The 22,264-nt window shown below is 42.2% G+C and overlaps 2 protein-coding genes across 9 annotated transcripts in view; one reads left to right on the top strand and one right to left on the bottom strand.

The window, feature by feature from the left end:
- Positions 1–15,679, bottom strand: part of camkmt (calmodulin-lysine N-methyltransferase) — a 374,714-nt gene extending 359,035 nt beyond the window's left edge. For all 3 annotated transcript variants that reach the window (XM_072264993.1, XM_072264994.1, XM_072264991.1), the window contains exon 1: positions 15,286–15,679. In XM_072264993.1, coding sequence (XP_072121094.1) covers positions 15,286–15,426 — 141 coding nt within the window. In that variant the 5' untranslated portion in view covers positions 15,427–15,679. The remainder of the gene's footprint in view (positions 1–15,285) is intronic.
- A 157-nt stretch (positions 15,680–15,836) lies between these two features.
- The window catches only part of prepl (prolyl endopeptidase like), a 73,466-nt gene continuing 67,038 nt past the window's right edge, over positions 15,837–22,264 (top strand). For 5 of the 6 annotated variants that reach the window (XM_072264984.1, XM_072264985.1, XM_072264986.1 and 2 more), the window contains exons 1-3: positions 15,837–16,171; positions 19,402–19,530; positions 21,545–21,608. In XM_072264984.1, the coding sequence (XP_072121085.1) occupies positions 15,983–16,171; positions 19,402–19,530; positions 21,545–21,608 (382 nt within the window). In that variant the 5' untranslated portion in view covers positions 15,837–15,982. Of the gene's footprint in view, positions 16,172–16,555; positions 16,682–19,401; positions 19,531–21,544; positions 21,609–22,264 lie in introns of those variants that run through there. The other variant, XM_072264988.1, reaches the window with a different exon arrangement.

Raw genomic sequence — 22,264 nt, 5'->3', positions numbered from 1 at the left:
ATAGTACATAGCCAGTGTGGTGAGAAAGGACCCAAGATTAATGGTGTGTTCTTCGTGTGAGATGTGGGAACACTGGGAGACTTCCAGTCTCACTGATAACTACATATGCAAGGGATGCACTGAGCTGCGGCTCCTTAGAAGACCGTGACAAGAACTGGAGCTGCTGCTGGATCACCTTCAGAATGAGGAGATTATAGATAGGAGCTACATGGAGGTAGTCACCCCAAAGTTGCAGGAGGCAAGTACCTGGGTGACTGTCAGGAGAGGGAAAAGTCAACAGGCAGCCCGGTGGCCATTCCCTTTATAAGTATACCTCTTTGGGTATTGTGGGGTGGGGGGATGACCTACGTGGGAAGCTGCAATAAATGGTTCTCTGGAACTGTGGCTCAGAAGTGAAGGGGTATAAGAGGAGCGTAGTAGTGACAAGCGGTCATAGTTAGAGGAGCAAACAGGAGATTCTGTGGACGTGAAAGAGACACCCAAATTGTATGTTGTCTCCCAGATGCCAGGGTCAGGGATGTCTCATATCGGGTCTACAGCATTCTAAAGGGGGAGGGTGAGCAACCGGAAGTCATGGTACATATTGGTACCAACAACATAGGGAGAAAAAGGGAGGAGGTCCTGAAGAGAGAATTTAATGTGTTAGGCAGAAAGCTGAAAAGCAGGAACTCCAGGGTAGTAATCTCTGGATTGCTGCTGTGCCATGTACCAGTGAAGGTAAGAATAAGATGATTTGCAGATGAATGTGTGGGTGAGGAATTGATGCAGGGGGCAAGGTTTTATACTATGTTTCTGGATCATTGTAATCTTGTCTGGGGAAAGGCATGATCTGTACAAAAAGGGCAGGTTACAACTAAATCAAAGAGGGAACAATGTCCTTGCAGACAGGTATGCTAGAGCTGCTGAGGAAGGTATAAACTGATTTAGCAGAGGGATGAGGATGGGAGTGATACAGCTGAGGTTGGGGCAGTTGGTATACAAATACATGCAGCATATGGTGAAACTGAAGAAGGACAGGCCGATGATAGGGCAAAATTTGAGTCGGGATGAGTTAAGTGTAATATGAGACTAAAATTATAAAGGCTGACAGATGCAGGACTGAAGGCACACAGTGTACGAAATGAGGTAGATGATCTTGTAGCAAAGTTAGAGATTGGGAGGTATAACATTGTGGGTATCACTGAGTCATGGCTGAAAGGTCACAGTTGGGAGCTTAATGTCTAAGGACACACATCACATTGAAAGGACACGGAGGATGGCCGAGGGGGTGGGGTGGCTCTGTTGGTGAAAAATGATATCAATTCCTGACACAGGATCAGAAGATACAGAATCCTTGTGGGTAGAGTTCAGAAACTGCAAAGGTAAGAAGGCCCCAATGGGAGTAATATACAGGCTTCCTAACAAGATGTGGGGATCAAATTACAACAGGATATAAGAAAGGCATGTAACAAAGGCAATGTTACAATAGCTACGGGGGATTTCTATATACAGGTGGATTCCAATAAACAGGTTGGTGCTGGATCCCAAGACAGGTAATTTGTAGAATGCCTTCAAGATGAATTTTCAGAGCAGTTTGCGGTTGAACCAACTAGGGAAAAGGCAATTCTGTTTGTGTAATGAACCAGATTTGATTAGGAAGCTTAAGTAAAAGAACCCTACGGAGGAAGTGATCATACGATAGAATTCACCCTGCAGTTTTGAGAGGGAGAAGCTAAAGTCAGATGTTCAGTCTTCACTGTGGAAGACAATAGCAGTATGCCACATGTTTGAGAGTGTTAGGGGCTAGAAAGGAGTACAGTTTCTATTCCTACGGACAAGGTGCTTGGGAAGCTGAAAAGTCTGAAGATAGAGAAGCTACCTATTTGGGCATCACCATTAACCAAAATATTGAACAGCTAAGATATTTGGAACAGAAGGAATGGAACTGAAGCCATCAACATATTCAGAATTTATATTGAGTTCAGAAATCACCTTCAAATTTCACGAATGAACCAAAATCAAAGTTTGCCAGGGCCACATATTTTTCACACACCTGTGTGGTGCAGAATGCTGAGGGACCATGAGGTATGAATTATTCAAACCACAGTTATTTATTTATCAGCTGCCTCAGAAAAATCCTGCTTGCCTTTTTAAGACCAGAATACACAGGCACAGAATTAAGCCATTTGGCCCTTGGAGTCTGCGCCACCATTCGATTTTGGCTGAATTATTTTCCCTCTCAACCCCCACTTTCCTGCTTTCTCCCTATAACCTTTGACGCCCTTACTAACCAAGAATCTATCAACCCAATCACTTGGCCTCCACAACTGTCTGTGGCATTGAATTCAACAGATTCACCACCCTCTGGCTAAAGAAAATCCTCCTCATCTCCGTTCTAAAGAAACGCCCTTCTATTCAGACTTTCTCACTATTGGAAACATCCTTTCTGAGTCTATTCTGTCTCGGCCTTTCAATTTTTCTTGGCCCAAAATAATCTCGAAGCAATGTCTGACTTCATTGTTTACACTTCTGTTCACACCAGTACAGGAAGCGAGTGGAGAGGGTATAGAAGAGGTTTACCAATTGCTGTCTGGATTAGAGGGCATGAGCTTTTGTCAGAGGTTGGAAAAACCTGGCTTGTTTTCTCTGGAGAGTCAGAAGCTGAGGGGAGATCTGAAAGTTTATAAAATTACAAACAGCAGAGGTAGGGAATCTGTTCCCCAAGATAGAAATGCCAAATACAAATGGTCATAGTTTTAAGTTTAGAGAAGAAAGTTTAAAGAAAATGTGCTGGTTAAATTTTTTTTTGCATACAGTGGTAGGCACCTGGTAAATGCAGGGAGGTGGTGCAAGCAGAATTAACAGTGTCATTTCAGAGGGTTTTAGATAATTGGATGAATATTTCTGGATCATTGGAGCCTTGTTTGGGGAAGGCATGACCTGTACAAAAGGACAGGTTACACCTGAACCCACTGGAGACTAATTTTCTTACGGTCAGGTTTGCTAGAGCTGTTGAAGAGCGTTTAAACCAGGGCTTCCCAACTTGGTGTCCGCGGACTCTTTGGTTAATAGTTGGGTCCATGGCATAAAAAGGTTGTGAACCCCTGGTTTAAGCTAATTTGGCAAGGGGATGGGAATAGGAGTTATTGGGCTGAGGATGGGATATTTGGCAAAACAAGTAGATGCAGTGTGTCGTGAGACTGTGAGGAAGGACAGGCAGATGACAGGGCAAAATTCCAATCAGTGGGATGATTTTAAGTGTAATGTAGGCGGAAAATCATGAAGGGTGATGAATACAGGACAGATGGTGTTATATTTCAATGCACACAGTATACAAAATAAGGTAAATACTCTCGTAGCACAGTTACAGATTGGCAGGTATGATGTTCTTGGCATCACCGAGTCGTGGCAGGAAGAAGATCATAGGAGCTTCAGGTCCAAGGATACACACTGTATTGAAAGGACAGGGAGGTAGGCAGAGGGGGTGTGTGGCTTTCCTGGTAAAAAATGAAATCAAATCTTTCCTGAGGCGGCACGGGATCAGAAGATGTAGAACCATTATGGGTAGAGTTAAGAAAATGCAAGGGTAAAAAGGCCCTGATGGGAGTTGTGGAGGCCAGGTCATTGGGTGTATTTAAGGCAGAGGTTGATAGGTTCTTGATTGGACATGGCATCAAAGATTACGGGGAGAAGGCTGGGAAATGGGGCTGCGGATGAGATAGAAAAAAAGGATTGGCCATGATTAAATGGCGGAGCAGACTCAATGGGCCAGACGGCTAAATTCTGCTCCTATGTCTTATGGTCTTATATACAGGTCTCCCAACAGTAGCAAAGATGTGGGATAGAAATTACAATGGGAGATAGAAAAGGTATGTAATAAGGGCGAGGTTACGCTCGTCATGGGGGATTGCATTATGCAACTCATTTGGGAAAATCAGTTTGACGCTGGATCCCAAGAGATGGAATTTTCAAAATGCCTACGAGATGGCTTTTTAGAGCAGCTTGTGGTTGAGCCCTCTAAACGAAAGGCAATTCTGGATTGGGTGCTGTGTAATGAAATAGGTTTGATCAGGGAACTTAAGGTAAAGTAATTCTTGGGAAGCAGTGATCATAATACGATAGAATTCACCCTGCAGTTTGAGAGGGAGAAGATAAAGTCAGATATATTAGTGTTACAGTGGAGTGAAGGGAATTAGAGGCACCAGAGAGAAGCTGGCCAAAGATGATTGGAAGAGGACACCATCAGGGATGATGGCAGAGCAGCAATGGCTAGAGTTTCTGGGGGCAATGCAGGGGCGCAGGGTAGATACATCCTGAAGATGATGAAGAGGTATTCTAAAAGGAGGTTGCAAAAACGGTCGCTGACAAGGGAAGTCAGAGACAGCACAAACGCAAATAATATAGCAAAAGTTCATGGAAAACTTTTAAAAACAAATAGCCGACAACCGAGAAAAACATATGCAGAGAAAAGATAAAATATGAAGGTAAGCCAGCCAATAATATAGAAGAGGATACCAAATGTTATTTCAATAAAGGAGAAGTGAGAGTGGATATCACACTGCTAGAAAATGATGCTGAAGAGGTAGTAATGGGAGACAAAGAAATGGCAGATATATTTAATAAGTATGTGCGGGGCGGCATTTCAGTTACCGCACTGCCATACAGCTGAGGGGGAACAGTACCCAAAACTGTGGAATGTTACTAGTCACCAGCAGCCAGCCACATTAGGCCCCTTTTATTCTCACTCTTGCCTGACTGGAGAAAGCAAATTTTCTGTCCATGCTAGTGTCTTTCCTGTAATAGCATAGACTCTTTATCTTGTTAAGCAGCCTCATGTGCGGCTCCTTGTCAAAGGCCTTCTGAAAATCCAAGTAAAAAATATCTACTGATTCTCTCTGGTCTATTTTCTCAGAGTTCCAAATGCCATGAAAATTAGCTTTCTGCTGTTACAAGATGAGTACATATAAGTTATGACAATCTTGCAGATTATACATAAGTGTGCAAAAGTAAATAACATAATGACACTAGTGTATGATTAAGAGAGGGAAGAAAAATACATTGGATTCTAGTTAATTGGGCTATTGGTTAATCAGGACAGCTGTTTATGTGGGACACAACGTTGCTTAGTTGGGACGGGAGACAATTGCTGAACAGTTTCTAACTAGTGTCGGTCACATGCACTTGTGTGACCATTGACACAGCACTCTGCTTAAATAGAATCAGTTGCATGTGTTTGTGTGCAAAAAGCCGTGAATTTTGTCACTGATAGTTCATGAGAAGTCAGCAGCAAGGTTCAGAACTGTTTGCTCACCGAGGGTTCAAGCATTCAGGCTTGGAGATAGAAACATAGAAAACCTACATCACAATACAGGCCCTTTGGCCCACAAATCTTCCCTGCACCCTTTCTATGGTTTCCACATCCTTCCTATAGTGAGGCGACCAGGACTAAGCACAGTACTCCAAGTGGGGCCTGACCAGGGTCCTATATAGCTACAACATTACCTCTCAGCTCTTGAACTCAATTCCACCATTGATGAAGGCCAATGCACCATATGCTTTCTTAACCACAAAGTCAACCTGCGCAGCAGCTTTGAGTGTCCTATGGACTCGGACCCCAAGATCCCTCTGATCCTCCACATTGCCAAGAGTCTTATTATTAATACTATATTCTGTCATCATATTTGACCTACCAAAATGAACCACCTCACACTTATCTAGGTTGAACTCCATCTGCCACTTCTCAGCCCAGTTTTGTATCCTATCAATGTCCCGTTGTAGCTCCTGACAGCCCTCCACACCATCTACAACACCTCCAATCTTTGTGTCATCAGCAAGTTTACTAACCCATCCCTCCACTTCTTCATCCAGATCATTTATAAAAAGCACAAAGAGCAGGGGCCCCTGAACAGATCCCTTAGGCACACAACTGGTGACTGACCTCCATGCAGAATATGACCCGTCTACAACCACTCTTTGCCTTCTGAGGGCAACCCAGTTCTAGATCCACAAAGCAGTGTCCCCTTGGATCCCAGGCCTCCTTACTTTCTCAATAAGCCTTGCATGGGGTACCTTGTCAAATGCCTTGCTGAAATCCATATACACTACATCTACTACTCTACCTTCATCAATGTGTTTAGTCACATCCTCAAAAAATCCAATCAGGTTCATAAGGCACAACCTGTCTTTCACAAAGCCATGCTGACTATTCTTAATCATATTATACCTCTCCAAATGTTCATAAATCCTGCCTCTCAGGATCTTCTCCATCAACTTACCAACCACCGAAATAAGACTCCCTGGTCTATAATTTCGCGTGGTATCTCTACTCCCTTTCTTGAATAGTGGAACAATATTCGCAACTCTCCAATCCTCCGGAATCTCTCCTGTCCCCATTGATGATGCAAAGATCATCGCCAGAGGCTCAGCAATCTCCTCCCTCGCCTCCCACAGTAGCCGGGGGTACATCTCGTCCAGTCCCAGTGACTTATCCAACTTGATGCTTTCCAAAAGCTCCAGCACATCCTCTTTCTTAACATCTACATGCTCAAGCTTTTCAGTCCACTGTAAGTCATCCTTACAATTGCCAAGATCCTTTTCTGTAGTGAAAACTGAAGCAAAGTATTCATTAGGTACCTCTGCTATCTCCTCCGGTTCCATACACACTTTTCCAATTTCACACTTGATTGGTCCTATTCTCTTACATCTTATCTGCTTACTCTTCACATACTTATAGATTGCCTTGGGGCTTTCCATAATCCTGTCCGCCAAGGCCTTCTCATGGCCCCTTATGGCTCTCCTAATTTCTTTCTTAAGCTCCTTCCTGCTAGCCTTACAATCTTCCAGATCTCTATCATTACCTAGTTTTTTGAACCTTTCGTAAGCTCTTCTTTTCTAGATTTACAACAGTCTTCGTACACCACGGTTCCTGTACCCTACCATCCTTTCCCCGCCTCTATGCAGAACTCCATGCAAATATTCCCTGAACATTTGCCATATTTCTTCTGTACATTTCCAAGAACATCTGTTCCCAATTTATGCTTCCCAGTTCCTGCCTGATAACCTCATATTTCCCCTTACTCTAATTAAACACTTTCCTAACTTGTCTGTTCCTATCCCTCTGCAATGCTATAGTAAAGGAGATAGAATTATGATCACTATCTCCAAAATGCTCTCCCACTGAGAAACCTGACACCTGACCAGGTTCATTTCCTAATACCAGATCAAGTACAGTCTCTCCTCTTGTAGGCTTATCTACATATTGGGTCAAGAAACCTTCCTGAACACACCTAACAAACTCCACCTCATCTAAACCCCTCACTCTAGGGAGATGCCAATCAATATTTGAGAAATTAAAATCTCCCACCACGACAACCCTGTTTTTATTACACTTTTCCAGAATCTGTCTCCCCATCTGCTCCTCAATAACTCTGTTACTATTGGGTGGTCTATAAAAAACACCCAGTAGAGTTATTGCCCCCTTCCTGTTCCTAACTTCCAACCACAGAGACTCCGTGGACAATCCATCCATGACTTCCTCCTTTTCTGCAGCCATGACACCATCTCTGATTAACAGTGCCATGCCCCCACCTCTTCTGGCTCCCTCCCTGTCCTTTCTGAAACATCTAAAGCCTGGCACTCAAAGTAACCATTCCTGCCCCGAGCCATCCAAGTCTCTGTAATGGCCACAACATCATAGCTCCGAGTACTGATCCACGCTCTAAGCTCATCCGCTTTGTTCATAACACTCCTTGCATTAAATGCAAGAAATGGCCGGGAGTGAAAATGAAACGATTTCACTACTCCACCAAGTTAGGAACTACAAAGCACTTGAAGGCGTCGGCAATTATCTTTAATGTTACAATGAAAATGAAAATTTGGAGGATGCAGAAGCATTGTGGGAATGCAGTCCATTACCCCCACTATGTGTCTGCACTGACTTTGTTAATTTACAATCAATCAAAAGAACATGACAGCATGACATGGATGAATTCCTTCATCAATTACTGTGAGGAACTAACACAGTTTTATAGTACTGCAGTAGTATTGGAAGTGTTATAATTTGTTCTGTATTTTACTTAAATATATAATTTGTTACTCAGTTAAAAGGTAGTTTGCCTTTTTTAAAAAAATACCTTTTTAACTATTTCCACATAATTGGGCCAAAATTTACCAGACCTGATGTGTCCCAATTAACCAGAATCCAGTGTATATTGTCTCGGGAGATCACCAGTGATATTAGGATTTTTCAAGTCAGTTCAGGAACCTGATAGCAGTGGGGAAAATCTGTTGTTGAACCTTGAGGTTTTAGATCTTCAGGCTCCTGTACCTCCGGCCTGACAGCAGCATCTGGAAGAGGGTGTGGCCGGATGGTGGGGTCCCCGATAATGGATGCCACTTCACTGAAGTATGGCCTCTTGCAGATATCTTTGATGGTAGGGGGAGCTGTCCCTGTGACGGAAATGGCTGAGTCCAGCATGCCCCATAGCAGGGGCTCCAGGCCTGGGGTCCACAGACCTCTCAGTTCATGGTAGGGGACCGTGGCATAAAAAAGGTTTGGAACCCCTGCTCTGTAGCGGTTTCAGTTGTCTACATCGTAATTTTCCATACCAGCTGCTGATGCAACCAACCATAACGCTTTCCAATAAACAATGGCAAAAATTTGGCAGAATCTTCCATGACATGCCAAATCTCCTTAAGCTTAAATACACACGTTTCTGCATTATTAAAACACAATCACCCATCTGTAGTCAAAAAGGCAAGATAATACTAAAAGTCAATTTTGAGTCCAACTTGTTGGTATTGAATCCCAGTTTTTATTTGGAGGTGGCAATAAGCATGTAATAAGTAAATACAAGTCTTCATCTTCAAGGGATGCAAGGATGTCCACCTGTGCCTACTGGCATGGCTTCTGTGTACAGTACCACATTCCCAATTGTTCACAATACTGACGCGCAATGCATACATACTGTAGCTCTCTCATGGTGTAATCCTGCTTTGATTTTAAAGCTGAGCTCGCTGTCAGCTACACCTAAAGGACAGGCTGGAGAACTCATCCAGTGAAGTGTTACAGGTGGAATGGAGTAATAAGAAAGGTATGACCTGGTTAAGGGAGCTATGTTACAGACCACCCAGCAGTCCGAGGGATTTAGAGGAACAAATTTGTAGATATTGCAAACTGTTGCAAGAAACAGCAGGTAGTTTTAACTTTCGACATATTGAGTGTGACTCCCGCACTGTAAAATGACTATACGGGACAGAGTTCGTCAATCCTGTTCAAGAAAGCTTTGTTAACCAGACACTTTGATCTACTATTAGGAGATGAGTGAGGGCAGGTGATAGAAAATTGTGTAGGTGAACACTTTGCATTTAGTGATCACGATGCCATTAGTTTCAAAGCAAATATGCAAAAAGATAGGTCTGGTCTGTGGGTTGAGATTCTAAATTGGAGAAAGGCCAATTATGAAGGTATTAGTAATGATCTGCCAAGTGAGGATTGGGACAGGCTGTTTTCTGGCAAAGGTGTACTTGGTAAGTGGGAGGCCTTTAAAAGTGAAATTTTGAGAATACAAAGCTTGAATGTGCCTGCCAGAATAAAAGGTAAAGATAAAACGTGCAAGAAACCTTGGTTTTCAAGAGATATTGAGGCCCAGGTTAAGGGAAAAAAAAAGGAAATGCATTGCAGGTATAGGCAGGCAGGAACAAATCAGGTGCTTATGGAGTATAAGAAATGCAAGAGGTCATTTAAGTAAGAAATCAGGAGGGCTAAAAGAAGGCATGAGGTTGCCTTAGCTTAGCAGACAAAGCGAAGGAGAATCCTAAGGGATGCCACAGATATGTTAAGAGCAAAAGGATTGCAAGGGGCAAAATTGGTCCTGTGGAAGATGGTAATCAGGAGACAGACAGAGTCTATAGATACAGGGGTAACATGAGGGGGAACTTTTTTACTCAGAGAGTGGTAGCTGTGTGGAATGAGCTTCCAGCAGAAGTGGATGAGGCAGGTTCAACCTTGTCGTTTAAAGTTAAATTGGACAGCTATATGGACAGGAAAGGAATGGAGGGTTATGGGCCGAGTGCAGGTCGGTGGGACTAGGTGAGAGTAAGAGTTCGGCAAGGACTAGAAGGGCCGAGATGGCCTGTTTCCATGCTGTAATTGTCATATGGTTATATGGTTAAAAGGTAAAGCAGCATCAATTTCATGGACTCTATACAGAGCCCAGGGCCTGACAATGAGTGCCCTCAGACCCTGAAGCAGACAAGTGCAGAAATTGCTGGGGCCCTAGCAGAGATATTTAAGTCATCCTTAGCAACAGTTCAGTTATCAGAGATTGGAAGATTGCTAATGTTGCTCCACTATTTCAGAAAGGCTCTAAAAATAAACCAGGAAATTATAGGCCAGAGAGCCTGACATCAGTAGTGGGAAGGTTACTGGAAGGTATTACATGCAAGGGACCAGATATACAAGTATTTGGATAGACACGGACTGATTAAGGATAGTCAGCATGGCTTTGTGCATAGTAAGTCACATCTAACTAATCTTATAGAATTTCCTCGAAGAAGCTACCAGGAAAGTTGATGAAGACAAGGCAGTAGATGTTGTCTATATAGACTTTAGCAAGGTACTTGACAAGGTCTCGCATGGGAGGTTGGTAAAGAAGCTTCAGTCGCTCAGCATTCAAGATGAGGTAGTAAATTGGATTAGACATTGGCTTTGTGGGAAAAGCTAGAGAGTGGTAGTAGGTGGCTGCCCTGAGAGTAGCAGTGTGCCATAGGAATCAGTGCTGGATCCTTTGTTGTTTGTCATCTTCTGTATATCAACAATCTGGATGATAATGTGGTTTACTGGATCAGCATATTGGGGATGACACCAAGACTGGGTGTGTAGTGGACAGTGAGGAAGGCTATCATGGCTTCAGTGGGATCTGCACAAGCTGGAAAAATGGGCTGAAAAATGGCAGATAGAATTTACTGCAGACAAGTGAGAGTTGTTTCACTTTTGAAGGAACAAAGGGGTCTGGGAACACAGGTCCATAATTCACTGATGTTGATGTCACAGGTTAATAAGGTCGTAAAGAAAGCTTTTGATACATTGACCTTCATAAAGCAAAGTATTGAGTACAGAAGATGGGATGCTACGTTGAAGTTGCATTAGACATTGGTGAGGCCTAATTTGGAGAACTGTGTGCAATTTTAGTCACCTACTTACAGGAAAAATGTAAATAAGATTGAAAGAGTATAGAGAAAATCTACAAGGAAGTTACTGGGTCTGGAGGACATGAAAAGTGACTAGGTTAGGATTGCATTTTTTTTTAGAACATAGAAGATTGAGGAGAGATTTGATAGAAGTATACAAAATTATGAGGTGTATAGATAGGATAAATGCAAGCAGGCTTTTTCCACTGAGATTGGGTGGAACTACTACTAGAGGTCATGGGTTAAGGGTGAAAGGTAAAAGTTTAAGGTGAACATGAGGGGAAACCTTCACTTAGAGGGTCATGAGAGTGTGCAACAAGCTGCCAGTGCAAGCGGCGAATGCGAATTCGATTTCAACATTTAAGAGAAGTTTGGATAGATAACGGATGGTAGGGGTATGGACAGCTATGGTCCCAGTACAGGTCGATGGGAGTAGGGAGTTCAAATGGCTGAGCACAGACTAAATGAGCTGAAGTCTGTGTTGTATTTTTCTATGACTTTACAGCACAAGCTTTTCATGTTGCGTACTTGGAAAGGAATTCAATATTCTCACAGAACCAGCCACATGCCAGTACTGAGTGCTAGCATGCCCTTTGTTTATAAGATTGCTTAAGTTTATTTTAGCCATTAATAGTCGAGCTTATTGCCACATGCTCAATTACGTGCACGCAGATACAGTGAAAAGCTCACTTGCAGCAGCATCTCAGAGACACGGTGTCAGATACAAAACTGTCACAAGAGAACTAAAGTCACAAATGAGTCATACGAAGTTATACAAGAAAGAAGACAATTTAAACAAAATGTCCATTCCAGTGCAAAAAGATCAAAGGTGGTCATAGTGTTGCTTTAGTTGAAGGAATGTAGCTGTTCTTGAACCTGGTGGAGTGGGCCTTCAGGCTCTGTGTCCCCTGCTTGATGGTAGCTGTAGAAAATGGCATGACCTGGACGGTGAAGATCTTTGATAAGTGTTGCTCTCTTGCAGTAGGGCCTCTTGTAACCAATGGTCGGGAGGGAGATGACCATGATATCTTGGGTACTCTGAGCATTGTTTTGTTAAAGTCTGGTCTGTGAGTCCCCACACACACCATCCAACTACTAATTTGCTTTTTTTTTGAGAAAACTATCAACTACCTATGATGTGTTCAACTGTGATATGCTGCTTGCATGGAGGAGGGGGGATAGGGGGCTTTGGGGTTCTAATGTTTTTCTGTCATTCATTCTTTTGGGATTCTTCTGTTTTTCGTGGATATCTGAGAAGAGTAAGAATTTCAGGTTGTATACTGTTTACATTCTTTGATAATAAATCAAACCATTTTAACTATGATATAACACAGAAAAAAATCAGCCACTCCTTTCAAACAATGAATTCTCTTCTCACTGACACCTTATTGATAGACCTACATTTCATAGTTTTAACTTGACAGATGCTATCAAAGGTAGCAGTTGCTGCCAACCTTGATCACCTTATTTTCAGATCCGTCAATCAGCATCAGCATTTGTCATTGATGTAGTTACTTTTTTCTGTGTACTCATTTAGGTTCACCCATGTTTTCTTATTAATCTTCCATTATCTTTGTTGTTTTTTTTACTAAATCTTGAGCTCAGCTCTCCCTTGATAACAATTCGATTATGGAGTGTTCCTCTCCAATACTGCCTGCAGCAAAGATAGAATTTCTTCTTTGTTTCTTCATAATCTGTTTGTTGGAGTACAACACTCAATCATATTACTGGTGTGTTTTCTTTCAGTCTCTTTCTTACAAGTCAATTGATGACAGGTTTCCACTAAGCTAGATAGTACTCAATTTCATTCTTCAAAAGGATGGTAAAACCCTCACAAAGTTATCCATTATTTTGTCCAACAGAATGTTTCTGAGTACTGTTGGGTGAGACTAGATGTCATGGGTTCAGGGTGAAAGGCGAAAGGTTTAAGGGGAATACGAGGGGGAACTTCGTCACTGAGCGGGTGGTGAGAGCGTGAAATCTGCTGCCAGCATAAGTGGCGGAAGCAGGTTCAATTTCAACATTTAAGAGAAATTTCGATAGGTACAGTTCATGGATGGGAGGGGTATGGAAGGCTGTGGTACAGATGCAAGGGACTAAGCAGATTAATGGTTCAGCACAGACTTGATGGGCCAAAGTGCCTGCTTCTGTACTGTGGTGCTCTGTGACTCCATGTTAATCTTCCAGACCCCACCTATCCATTCTCACGGACACCCAAGATGCATAAACCATAGCAAATGCTCTCTGCTTTCATCTGAGCTAGATTTCTTGTTTCATACTGGTGTATTGTTAGAAAAACACATTTTTACACCTTGCGTAAATGTCTTTACACCTGCGGCTGTCCCTCAGTCATCACCGTTGACAGTCACAAATCATCAACCTCGGGAGACCATCATGCAGTGGTAAGCTTCTCCAATTCTCTGGAAGTAACTAGATTTCCTAATCCTCACACTCCAGAACCATCTTGGCCTGGTTGAGCCAGGAGCACCAGCCCTCATCAGCACAGACCCTGATCATTAGGGCAGACAGCCCTACCGCAGCAAATGCAGACAAATGTTATGAGTGATGGATGAGATGAATGTTGTATAGTAAAGGAAATTGATGGCAGAGTTTGTAGTGACACTTCTACACAGGCTTGCATTTTGATCACCATTCAGGAGGAGATGGGAAGAGTCAATGAAATGTGAAGGTGGACAGTAGAATTGAGTTCTTCAGCAGGAGATAGTCTGACCCCAGTCTAGAGATTTGTCAAGGAGAAGATGTCAATTTTCAAGATCAGCACATAGAACATGAAATAGCAGACATTGTGCAGTTCAAACATACTCTGTATTCAGTATCATAAATGTGTTCATCTCTAACCCAAGCTCATTTTCCCATTTGATCCATACAACTCATGACTGCAAAGCAGTCTGAAAAATCTCATTTTTTTAACGTACTTAGACCATTAGAATTCTATGTTTTATTGAGGTTACTTCTCAACCTTCTACAAACCAGTTCTCCTTGATCTCTCGTGAAACAACCCCCTAATCCCAGAAGTGAACGATGACGAAATTGCAGAACCTGGTTCAAACTGAGGCTGAGTAAAGGGTAAGTGGATCTGAGAGCAAGAATGTTCTACGCCAATCCTCTCAATATCTAATTAGACAAAACTGAAAGTTACAAAGGATCTCTGTCACACAAGTAAAACCTTCCTGAGAATGAAAAGATAAAGCTGAGTGTCTTCAGTATGGAACCTGATTCCATGTTTAGAAAAGAATGTTGCTATGGCAATGCCCAGGTGAAGAGTGGGAGGTGGTCACCTGGATTGTTAAGGAAACGTGAGGTTTATAAAGGGCGGGAAAATGGGGAGAGGGCAGAAACAAAGCATGGGTGCATCAGCAGGAGAGGACCACAGGGGTGCAAGTCACCTGAGAGTGGAAAAGTCAAAGTTCATGCTATTGGGTTGCAGATACGTGAGATACTGCTCTTCTGGTTTGTGGTTGGCTCGGCTCAGAAGTGGAGAAGGCCAGGTCGGAAATGTCAGAGTGGGAATGGCGGGGGGATGGGGGGGGGGGGGCGGTAGGAACATGGAAACGGCTTCCAATCACTCGACTTTGGCTCGAGCTATTTCTATGCTGAGAGATGGCTGAATACCCGAAACCTGGAGTACTGGGGATGACAGATTCATATCTGGAAGGTGACAACGTGCCCGAGGAACGCGGGAGATGTGTATGGAACTGATCATTTGTAGAAGCTACAATAAAGGGTGTTTTTTTTTAAGAATGAGTTATAACAACAGTTGTCAAGGGAGGTTGAAGTAATACAGAAGCAAATGTCTTCTTTCCGTCTTTGTGTTTAAACAACTCTATGCCTAATTCTAAACTGAGGACTTTGATATGGTTGCAAGGCATAACTCCATTATTTCTTGTTCGCCAAACCCCGTTTCTTCGTATGTGCAAATCATCTGATTTATAACACGCATATTTAATGATATTAAGATGCATTTTATACATGACACGTCGAATGCACAATGTGTTGCCCTCCTCCCGCCCCCCTTTTTAATGTCCACAGTCAGTGAAAACCTTATGAACTGACAAACGGCCGCCCGCGACCAAACCCCATCCGTGGGCTTCTTACCCGCTGCAGCAGTTTCCACCGGTCTCTGGCCAGACCAGTGTCCGGGATCAGCTGGCACGCCCTGCCCTTCCCATGGCAGCCCCTGTCAGCAGCGGATTCGGAGCCGGGCGCCGTGTTCTCATCGCCGGGCTCGCATTCCATCGGCGCGGTCTCCAGAATCGGCGGCGACAGTCAACTGGTCACAAATAATTGGCAACAAGCTGCCACAAGTGTCTCTGTGTGAACTACGGGGATACTTTTTTGTTACCTAAGCAGCACATGTTTCACAGTGATCCGCACTGGCGATTGTTTTCCGCTCACAATGTCCCGGTCTTTTCAAGGCACACAAATTAAAAAGGGACGAAGGGAAGGAGGGCAAAAAAAAAGTAACAGTCACACAGCCGGCTCGCGTGTATTTGTTTCACTTCCGGTTAGAAGGAACTGCAGACCAAAGCGATCAAGTTTGAGTTGGAATCGACGGGAGAGGCAGCAGCGATTGGGCGATGAGTGACGGGTGGGTGATGGATTTATTCTGTCTCGGAGTTGCCTGTACGCTGCTGCGTGCGCTCGAACAGTGTACTGGGATGTGAGGTGTTGTGATCAGTGTTTTGCTTTTTGTTTAATTGCAATCATAGGATATGTATAATTCTCACCTTTTTAAAAAAGATAGGGAAATTAAGAACGGGTCTTGTCCCTACAGCCGTGGACTGAGATTAAAATGCCTCGTGCGGTCATTTTGCTTCTAAAGATAAAACAGAGTTTCCAATCCAGCTGTTTTGTAGCAGCTTCATGTGGTTTGAAAAGATACTCGTATGAAACTCGCAGCTGGGGAGTCAGGGAGTTTACAAAAAGTTGTGAACATTTAGAAAAGGGAAATAATAATAAATGTGAAGCGTTTAAATATCAGGTGAGTACCATCCTCCATGCATTAAACTGGCCATTTGTAAGATACTGAAATGGATTAATGAGGTATTTTGATACATATAACGATACACTTATGTTTATTATAGAAAGTTAGTTTCAGCTTTCACACCTGAGCGTTTTATGTCATACCAAAAACGTGAATTGTACTTATAGTTGATGTTTTCCAGTTGCATATCACTAGTTGGACGTTTGCGGTCGGTTTGAGTGAGCTCGCCGCCGACCCACGGCTCGGTCACGTGACTACGCGTCACCTAAAGGTCAGATGCCAATCACCTGACCGTCAACTTCACTGTGCACTTGCTACTGAGATCAGCTCTGACTGCTAAATGGTGGAGAAAGAAATGCGACATTCTTTTCATCGGCTGCTCAGCTTTTTGAGTGGCGTTAAAATAACTTCCTTTCATTTGCAGAGAGTACCAACCCTACCAAGAAAGATGATTATTTTCTCCTGTTGTAGCATGATTTATTGCCCATGCCTTGCTGCCCTTGACAGGTGTGACGACTTATTGTCTTGAACATCCGCAGTCCTTTGGTGGAATAGTATTTGTTGGATTGGTAGCTCCACAGTTTACACCCAGTAGTCGCAAAGATTTTACTGAAAAGTCAAGATGGAGTGACAGAGAGGAACCTGCAGGTGGTGGTGTTCACATCCACTTGAAGTTGTGAGTGCTGTCAGGTTAGACTGGGTGACTAATTACAGTGCATCTTGTGGATCAAGTGGATTTTACTGTCAAGTAAGGTGACATAGAGTTACACTAAAACAGCAGCACTAAGCAATAGCCAGCACAGAACGTGGACTGTGTGTACATTATACAAGACAATGAAGAGAGGCAAAAATTGTTTTTGCATAATCAGGCACAAGTCCACAGTGGTTCAAGAGGTGACTGTTTGTTGGGGATGGGTTAGGGATGTGCTGATGGTTGTAAGAATGTAGCTGTGGTGGTGTTCTCTACCTTGTGCCCGACAGTAGCAGTGAAAAGACTGCATTGCCGAGCAGGTGGGGATCCTTGATGACAGATGCTGTCTTCTTGACACAGCATCCCCTGTAGACTTTGTCAGTGATGGGGGGAGAGGGCTGTGCCAGTGATATGGAACAGGGTGTATCCACAACTCTCTGCAGACTTTGTCTTCCTGTACTTTCGACTGGCCACGCCAGGCAGTGATGCAACCAGTCAGGATATTTTCTGCAGTGGGATAGAGTATTTGGCGACTGCTGAGCCTCAGTAACCATCAGAGAATATATAACACCATAAGATACAGGAGCAGAATTGGCCCATCAAGTCTGCTCCGCCATTCAATCATGGCTCGTCCTTTTATTCTCCCCCTCCTCAACCCCATTCCCTGGCCTTCTCCCCATATACCTTGATGTTGTGTCTAGGTCTTTCCACTTGCAGGCATCAACTTCCTCATTGGCTGAGGAATTTTCTGTGGGTTAACCATTCTACAATCATCAGTGAACATTCCCACTTCCCACTTCCCACTTCCCACTTCCGGAAGGCAAGTCTCTGATGAAGCAGCTGAAGGTGGTAGAGACCTGGACTGCCCTCTGTAAGCTTCTGACTGACGTCCTGAGACTGAGATGACTGAATTTAAGTAACCAGAACCACCTTCCTTTGCGCAAGGCATGATTCCAACCATTTACACCGAGGCTGCTGAATCCAAGCTCAGTCAAATGTTGAGGTTATTCATTCTCACTTCTCTCTGGAATTCAGCTCTTTAGTCCAAGATATTGTTGACATACTGGGTGGGTTAGTGATGAATAAAAGTAGACAATCTGGGTGAAAATTAGCTAGATCAGATGTGTCCTGCTTCTGAGCAGATTTCGTGATCAATCTTCCATATTGCAGCCATTTTTTAAAAAAGCTAGGTTAGAAACATGGCTAATTTTCATGTACTGATCTTCAGTATTACTGAAAAGAACGGCTGCAGTGTTGTTTAGTCCTGTAATAACTGATGTATCCAGTGCTATCAGCCATTTTGTGATATTGAATGTGATGAGCAGAGTCAGCTGATTCGAGTTTCTCTAGGGATGGGGATGTTAAGAGGAAGTAGTAAGGATAATCCTGGTTTCTGGAAATGGACCTGACTTTGCCTGAGGCCTAATCATCTCATAGTGCAACAGATTTTGGTGGACTGATGTATTGATTTTGTTTCTCATTTTAAGCTTCCAAATCTGACATTAATTTTGTATTTAAAATTTTTAATGCAACAGACTTGACCACAGGAAAGAATGAATCACTGTCTCCTCAATTAATGCAGTTCTACAGGTTTAGATGATGTAACATGTAATTTCTGTCATTAAAGGGACCAATAATACTTATAAACATCTGTTAAAATCAAATTTTGAACTATCTACAGTCTGTTAATTTTGTACAGCTTTAAAAGAAATTTCATAGGATAAATTAGGTACAGATTCTCATCACAGAGTCATGGAGAAGTACAACATAGCAACAGGCCCTTCAGCCCATCTAGTCTATGTCAAAACCATTTAAAGTGCCATTGATAGCTGTCCATATCCCTATGATCCATGTACCTATTCAAACTTCTGTTAAACACTGAAATTGAGCTCACATAGACTAATTGTACTGGCAGTTCATTCCACACTCTCAAGGCCCTCTGAGTGAACAAGTTTCCCTCATGTTCCTCTTAAACTTCTCACCTTTCACCCTTAACCAACGAACTCTGGTTATAGTCCCACCCAACCTTAGTGGGAAAAAAACCTTACATTTACCCTATCTATGCCCCTCATAATTTTGTATATTTCTATCAAATCTCCTCCCAATCCTCTATGTTCTAAAAAACTTGCAGTCGTAACCTATTCAACCTTTCCTATAACTCAGGTCCTCCAGATCTGGCAAAATTCTTGTAAATTTTTTCTGTATTCTTTGAACCTTATTTACATGTTTCCTGTAGGTAGGTGACCAAAATAATCACTTTTGTGATAGTGTTTTGTTTTGTCAATTAATTTTTGGAAAAATAATTCTGATGTATAAAAGTGAATTTATATTACTTTTGAAATGGGATGCATATTCCACATCCTACCTTCATATTACAGGCAGAAAGTTTTCTTTAAAAATTATGGCTGATGAGATAATGCAGTTATTTAACTCATTAAGATCCGAGGAAAGGCAGTAACAAAACAGTAACATCTTTGTACATGCTAAATAACCCATGTGGATTTCTTTCAGTGAAGTTTGCGTTTTTTCTCTTAAGGAACTTCTACAAGCAGAACTAAAATATTACAAGTCAAAGTCACACAAGTATCATAAATTGGAAGATAGGATTAAAAAGAGGTTAGAATCAATTTGTGACAAGTATGCCTCCAATAATAATAAACATGTGGTAAGTGTAATTCTGCTACTTGTCTCTTGAAATAATACATGTATTGTTGATTTCCAACACTGTTAAAGATGTTTTTTTCTGAAAGCAACATATTATTGAAGCTTGGCACTTTGGTCAGGTGCCCACTCCATTTATGAGACTTGGATTGTCACCCATTTCTTATTAAATAGTCAACTGGACATTACTGACACTCCCTCTCATTAAACCCCCTCCCCCTCCCGCCACCAGCCATCAACCTTGCTCCACGCTTAATGTCCTGAACGAAATTCACTTGGTTGGTTAGTATTAGCAACAACAGAAGCACAAAACATACAGCCCATTTTTCCTATTGAGTCCATCCCAGCTCTATATACAAACAATACTAAGAGTCTCACTTTCCTGCCTTCTCCCTGAACCTCTACATCTTTGGATGCTAGTTGTGCCTTCATTATTTCCACTGAATCTCACTGCACTACAACACCTGGCAGGTATCTCATGCCAAATGTAACCCTTCTACTTGAAAAAGAAAGGAGACAGCGAGAAATTTGGAAACAGTAGAGCTGTTCACTTGACATACGCGGCTCCCCCACATTATAGCCATTTGGGTAATGGAAATTTTCCATTGTGGAATTCACAAATTATTATCCGAAAATTCCAGATTCACAACAAAAATTGTTCTAACTGAATTTATGAGAAGTAAACAGAAGATGTAAGAGAAACAAGTCTTGTGTGGCAGTAAGGTCAGTGTATATATATGATGTCACTGCATCCAGCTGTTCACAGGGTATACTCATTATCTGGATATAGGGTTCAAGTGTAATTGAACCTTTGCTCGTGCAGTACTGAGTGGCATTGTGGGACACAAGCAGGATGCGAGGGGATGTGGGCAAGGACATAGCAAAGGCAAAATAGAACGATGCAGTATTTTTAAAACAGCAAGAGATTAAGAGTTGTAGGTGTTCAGAAGAACTGAGCTGTCCTTGCTCCTTAATTACTGAAAGGTAGCATGCAGATACGGCAAGCATTTATGGTTTTCATTGCAGGAGAAATTGTGTACAAAAGCAGATTCATCTTGTTTCTATTATATAGGGCCATACCTGATCATATTACAATGATATTAAGCCCAATTCCAATCTGTCTTGCATCTATTCATCTCTACATCTTTCCTGAAGTGTGACATCAGAACCAGACATTCTGTAAGTGTAGCTGAACCAGTGTTTCATAAAAGTAGATCGTGACTTCTTTGCTTTGAAAATCTGTGCCTCTGTAGCTACGGCCATGGATCCTGTCTGCATCATTAACCACTTAGCCACCCTGGCCTGCTATTTTTTTTAAGGGTTATATAAGTAATGAGTCTTGAGGAATATTTTTCCCCATCAGTAAAACAAATCAGAAAATTTGCATCCTTTTCTATTCTTTCATTTAAAAAAATCTCTTCTGCATCTTGCAATTTCAGAAACCCTTTCCTAGCCCCAACCATTCGGAGTAATTCCCTAATTATCGGAATTGGATACCAGTAAACCTCTCCGAATGTTTTACAATGGATCCACATTGGCACATTTTTTTTACTTCTTCCTAACACACCAATTCTATTCACCTAAGAATGGGAAAAGGAGTCGCATCTCTTATTCTGGTTTTGAAAACTGTGGACACCTTTTGCAATCCCCACAGAGGTTTGACTCCACTTATTAGAAGTTGTATTCAGCAATATTTTTTATTAATCAGTTATCTGAAAAGCTAATATTGGTAGAAAAATATTGATTTATTTTCCACTGTTTATAAAATCCTTGTTGGAAATAGAACATTCACCATTGCCTCTTGTATTTTTGTTTTGGGGGGAAAAAATTGCAAGTTTTAAAGAGAAATTCAAGCCAGATCCTTGCTGACAAAAATATTCCACTGCCTTGAGCTTAATTTGTTTTTTGTTGTCTTCTTAAGAATTCTGTGTTTATGTAGACAGGACCAATACATTAGCAGATTGTATGAATGATAATAAATGTGACTTGTGCTGATATTATTAATGTTCTTTCCATAGATGCGTGTGGATGACACTGAGTACTTTGAAGATGATGGCTGCATTTATAGAAAATTTCAGAACGGTACAGTCTTTCATTATAATAAATCACCATAGAAATCACATAACATTGGAACCCAGTTGAAGCCACAAACTAACTTTATAATGGGAGAATGGCTGTTTTGCCTCAAGGATATTGAATCATAGATCTTCTATAAAACTGATCATTGAGAATTTTCCCAATGAGACTCTAAAAGGCTTAAAATTAAATGGCTCTGTAGCAATCCCAACCTTGTAAACTTGTGTGGAGATGTCTTTTTTTATTGTACCGTCGAGAAATTAGAAATACACATAAAAATGCTGCACATTCTCAGCAGTCAGGAGTACCTTTGGGAAGCCATACCAAGTATAGTGTTTTGTGTTTGAGCCTGAACTGGGAAATGAGTTTGTGCAACCCATCCCTTCCCCATGCCTGAAAACCAAGGGAGTCGCTGAAGCTAAGCTTATTATGGTGCTTTGTGTCATATTGCTAGTAGTAGGGCTATGTAATAAAGACTGAGTAACCTAAAATTGGAGAAACACACATAAAAGTTGGTGGTGAACGCAGCAGGCCAGGCAGCATCTCTAGGAAGAGGTGCAGTCGACGTTACAGGCCGAGACCCTTCGTCAGGACTAACTGAAGGAAAAGTGAGTAAGGGCTTTGAAAGTTGGAGGGCGAGGGGGAGATCCAAAATGATAGGA

This window comes from Mobula birostris, chromosome 8 (genome assembly GCF_030028105.1).
Source record: "Mobula birostris isolate sMobBir1 chromosome 8, sMobBir1.hap1, whole genome shotgun sequence".
Classification (NCBI taxonomy): Eukaryota; Metazoa; Chordata; class Chondrichthyes; order Myliobatiformes; family Myliobatidae; genus Mobula; species Mobula birostris.
Note: the sequence above shows the minus strand (reverse complement) of the source record. Positions and strands in the feature narration are given on the sequence as shown.